Here is a 4,715-nt window from a genome sequence, read left to right as displayed (position 1 = left end):
TCTCTTAATTTCTCTAAGGGGAAAAACGTACCTTTTTTCTGGTGTGCTTTGTATATTTAAAACAGGAAAATAAACCGTTTACCTGGAAATCCGGACAGTTTACCGAAGTGGACTACTTGAAAGTTGTAACTGCTAGGTCGTGTTTGATACTGAGTCAAATACTTGCGTGATTCGTGGCGTGATTCGTGGCGTGAGCTAATATTTGTAACTGCTTATTCTTAACTGCTGAACCGTTTACTATGATATCGTTCACTATATGTCGACCACTGTTTGTGTCGACATAAACATATGAAACGTCGTGCGAGCGATACATGTCGGGACATCGTTGCTGGCTTGTCGACTACCAGTATGTCGACCTCAACAAAATGGGTGTCGACCTCAACAAACGATTGACGTTAAGAAGTGTTCGCTACTCCTGCGATCGTGACATTGCAATCGTAAGATGGGTCAACAATCTGTCGTCCGTGGCACCCGTCGACAGTTGGTGAATTTAGGTATCCTACGGTACACTTTCAATTATTACACATTTGAACAAAAATCAAACTATTAAATAAATAAACAAATAATAAAAGAGAAATTCTATGATAAATACCATTTTTAAAATAATTCGGGGACTTACTTTAATAATAAAATATTATATTTATATTATAATAAAAGATATAAATAAAATTTAAAAATAAAATAATATTAGTTTAATTGTATGTGAAGAATGAGATTGAGAAGGCAGAAAAAGAAAAGAGATGGATGAGTAGGTTGTGTTGGGAAAGTAACGTTGGAGAACAACAGAAGCCATGTGGAAACCCTCTCCTACAGAAGGAGAAGCAGAGGCACCAAAGGCACCACCCAACAACCTGATCCCGTCCCTTCCAGACGACGTCGCTTTGAACTGCATAGCACGCATCCCTCGCTGCCACCACCCAATCCTATCCCTCGTTTCCAAACCCTTCCGCACCCTCCTCTCTACCCCTCTCTTCTTCACCACGCGCTGCCTCCTCAACTGCACGCAACCCCTCCTCTACCTCACTCTCCGCACGCCCGCCTCCTCCCTCCAGTGGTTCACGCTCCACCGCACAGTCCCTAGCCCCCTCTTAACGCCGCTCCCCCCAATTCCCTCCCCCGCAGTGGGCTCCGCCTACGCCGTCCTTGGCTCCACCATCTACGTCCTCGGCGGCTCCATCAACGATGTCCCCTCCCCCCACGTCTGGCTCCTCGACTGCCGTTTCCACCGCTGGCTTCCGGGTCCAAGCATGCGTGTCGCTCGGGAGTTCGCCGCCGCGGGGGTCCTCGGTGGAAAGATTTACGTTCTCGGTGGCTGCGTCGCTGACACGTGGGCCCGCTCCGCCAACTGGGCGGAGGTCCTAGACCCCGACGTTGGGCGCTGGGAGAGGGTGGCCAGCCCCTCCGAGGTCCGGGAGAAGTGGATGCACGCCAGCGCGGTCGTCGGCGACAAGGTGTACGCGATGGCGGACCGCGGCGGCATCGCGTACGAGCCGCGCAGTGGATCGTGGGAGAGCGTAGGCGGAGAATTGGATCTCGGGTGGAGAGGTAGGGCGTGCGTGGTGGAGGGTATTTTGTACTGCTACGACTATTTGGGGAAAATCAAAGGCTTCGATGTGGGGCGCGGGGTGTGGGAAGAGTTGAAGGGGTTGGAGAAGGGCTTGCCTAGGTTTCTTTGTGGGGCCACCATGGCTGATTTGGGTGGGAAATTGTGTGTGGTGTGGGAGTGCCAAGGCAATGGGAAAGAAATGGAGATTTGGTGCGCTGAGATTGGAGTGCAGAAGGATCCAGATGGGAATCTGTGGGGTCAACTTGGTTGGTTTGGGAAAGTTCTCTCTGTTCCCAAAGGCTCCTCTGTTGTGCATTGTTCTTCTGTTTCCTTGTGACCTTTCTCTTGTAAGCATTCTTTAAACTTTACTTTGAATTCCTGCCACTTTATCTCTTATAAGTTTCTTTGGTGTTTGGTCTGGTGGCATTTATCGCTCCAGTGTTTGTGCCATTGTTTGTGAAGTTGTGAATAACTCGAGCTGCTCAACTAGCAGTGCTGCTGTAAGTAAATCTACTGGTGCCAGTTATTCTGGTAATGCCATGAAATGTATATCTATACCTGTTTATTATCTCTCAATAAAATATTTCCTTTCATTTTTGGACACTCAGTTTCTTTAGCCAGGAAACTATAATCTGGTTTAATTTAAACCAATCAGTTCCAAGAATACCTATCTTCTAGCACATTTATTTAGGAAAATTTGTATTCTGGTTGCAACCCAAATTCATGCATTCACAATATTTGGTCCTAAAAGTTCAACACAATTCTTGTCAAAATGTGCTTACACAAATTACGCCTAAACACTAAATATGTGTTCTGCATCTTGTTGGTGTATGCATCATTCTTTTTCCAAACAGAAAGATACAGGTTATTAGCATGCTATAATTATCAGTGATGCAAAGTTGGATTCTTTGCTCAAGAAGTTAGTTTGTCAAGAAGAGCGAATTAAAATGAAACACAGAAGGAGATGGACAGGAAGTGGCAGATCTCCACTGTCATCTCCATTGACAGTGCCCTATACACTTAGAGCTTAACAGAAATCTGAAAAAATAAAGCGATCTGAATTTTCATGCTTGGCCTGAACAATCTTTCAACACTAAATTTAAAGACTAAATTCATTTCGATGAATTATTTTATGAGATTTTAGTTTACTCTATATATAAATTTCACTGTATATTTTTAAGGCTTTTCTTTTAAGTTATACTTTGTGGCAAGAGTTTTATAAAATCTATATTTTTATGATTTTATAAATTTCTTTCACCGCACAGCATATAAAATAAATAATATTCCAAATAAAAGTACACCAAAGGGATTTTCAAGATAATCACTAATCATTTTACCATCATTTAGGTTGTGTTTACTTCACTGCGAAATAAATTGGTGTTCGTTTCTTGTGATACAAGATGATGGAATTGGATTGATTAGCGAGATACAGGAGTTTTCAAATCTTCGCAGAAGTGCTAAGCTTTGCAGTGATTTCAATTAAAATGTTATATTTGTCCTCCTTCATTTGTGAAATACTATGTATAAAATAACACGTACAGAAAGAATGATGGGTGAAGACAAAGGCAGCAGTGGTTGAAGAGGCTGAAGAGGAAGAATGAAGCCCGCCAAAGCATGGTGTATTTGGTTATAGAAGATGAGTATTTTGTTCTTCTTGAACAAGGAAAATTGAATGCCGGCTTATTCGGTTCTAGGATTGTGTATTGGGTTCCCCTACATGCGTATCCGATTTCGCTTCATCAATGCATCAGTGTATTCGGTTCCGCCGCAACTTGTATTCGGTTCCAACCATCTTTATTCGATTTTCAGGTCGTGCATTTGGCAAGTGGAGTGGTATATTGGTCTTCAAGGCTGAGAACAAAGCATAAAGAGCTCTTATCTGAGTCCAAGGAGATGGACAAGTTTGAGGGCACGTGGAGGCTCTTCAAGCTTGCAGTTCCACTTGATAAGATCTCGGCAAGGACCTATCCATGTTTCTGATAGCAAATTGCCAAAGTTCTTAAGTTCTCGGTACTCAACAAAACCCACCCTTCCACCTAAGAGAAACCAATAAAGAAATATTTTTTAATTTTCATTCCCTTCTCTCTTTCTTATGTTGCTTCTCTGTTGCGTGCAGAAGCTTTCATCGTCGTTAGGAAGTCTTTTGATGCTAGAAAAGTGTGTTATAATATCAGTTGTTCAATGACAAACTAAAATTCACTCTTCAATATGCATTTCATTCCTTGCTCTCGTCGTTTAAAACAAATTTGAGAGAGGAAAAGAGACAATATAGGTTAAATGGAAAATGGGGTGGGCATTGCCTGGAATAGTGGGGTGGCTGATTGAAATAGAGAGGCCTCCATAATCCAATGTATTAATCTTTTATAACAATTGCAGTTGTACATGGAATTTGAACTTTCTAGTCATAATAATTAGCTCGAGGTTTGAAATATTTGATTGTAGTAATTAATGTTTGGAATGGTCTTGTGCAATGGTTAATTATTTGTTAGGATTAGTGTATGTATTAGATGTTTTGTATTTCAATTCTTTGGTTATGACTTGTGCGTGTCAACGAGAAGATTATGTGAAATTATATTACAAAAATATTACATTTAAAAATAAATTCAATTTACTAAATAATAATTTTTGTACATTTTTAAAATTAATTTTATTAATTAATGTTAATTTTTTACTCTTTATAAACAATTTTACAATTAAATATAATATTAACAATAATCATTTTATATTACTTTAATAACTAAGGCTATTTTGGTAATATTCAATTTTTACTAATTAAACAAATTTCTTTTATTTATTACATCAATCAAATTAGACCTGTCAAGTAAGCCCCTTTGATAAGATTTGGCCTTAGTCCATGTGGGTTGGGGCCAAAAAACCCACAGAGCCAAAAGAAACCCTTCATTAAAAAAGTCACATGGCTAAAAATCCCTAAAACCCTATGGGCCAGGGTAGTCCATGGGCTTTCTTTTTTACAAAATTTACATTACAATTTTCAAACTAATCTAATGATTTAAACAATTCAATTTCATCTCAATTCTCAAGTTTGGACCTCAAAGCAAGATAAACAAAACATAGACAAATATCAACAGACGACCATGTTGCCACTTATGATTGAGATATGGTAATCTATCTGTAAACCTAGGGGAAATCAAAATATACTAAATTATAT

The 4,715-nt window shown here is 40.0% G+C and overlaps 1 protein-coding gene across 2 annotated transcripts; it reads left to right on the top strand.

The window, feature by feature from the left end:
- The first annotated feature begins 686 nt into the window (after window positions 1-686).
- On the top strand, window positions 687-3,772 carry SKIP6 (SKP1 interacting partner 6). Of its 2 annotated transcripts, XR_015784185.1 has the most exons (3): window positions 687-1,893; window positions 3,356-3,556; window positions 3,663-3,772. XR_015784185.1 is itself a non-coding variant. In XM_088106353.1 (2 exons), the coding sequence occupies exon 1, from the start codon at window positions 792-794 to the stop codon at window positions 1,881-1,883; it is 1,092 nt and encodes a 363-aa protein (XP_087962479.1). In that variant the 5' UTR covers window positions 687-791; the 3' UTR covers window positions 1,884-1,893; window positions 3,356-3,772. The 2 variants fall into 2 exon arrangements, 1 of the variants encoding a protein (XP_087962479.1); XM_088106353.1 differs by having other exon boundaries at window positions 3,356-3,772.
- The last annotated feature ends 943 nt before the right edge of the window (window positions 3,773-4,715 follow it).

The sequence above is a fragment of the Vigna umbellata genome, chromosome 2, assembly GCF_029865625.1.
Source record: "Vigna umbellata cultivar VRB3 chromosome 2, Vumbellata_1.0, whole genome shotgun sequence".
Lineage (NCBI taxonomy): Eukaryota > Viridiplantae > Streptophyta > Magnoliopsida > Fabales > Fabaceae > Vigna > Vigna umbellata.
The sequence above is the reverse complement of the archived record's forward strand: the minus strand, read 5'-3'. Positions and strand labels throughout refer to the sequence as shown.

Bases quoted from the DNA above. Each gene is read 5' to 3' on its own strand.
- SKIP6 (XM_088106353.1), top strand. From the start codon at position 792: ATGTGGAAACCCTCTCCTACAGAAGGAGAAGCAGAGGCACCAAAGGCA.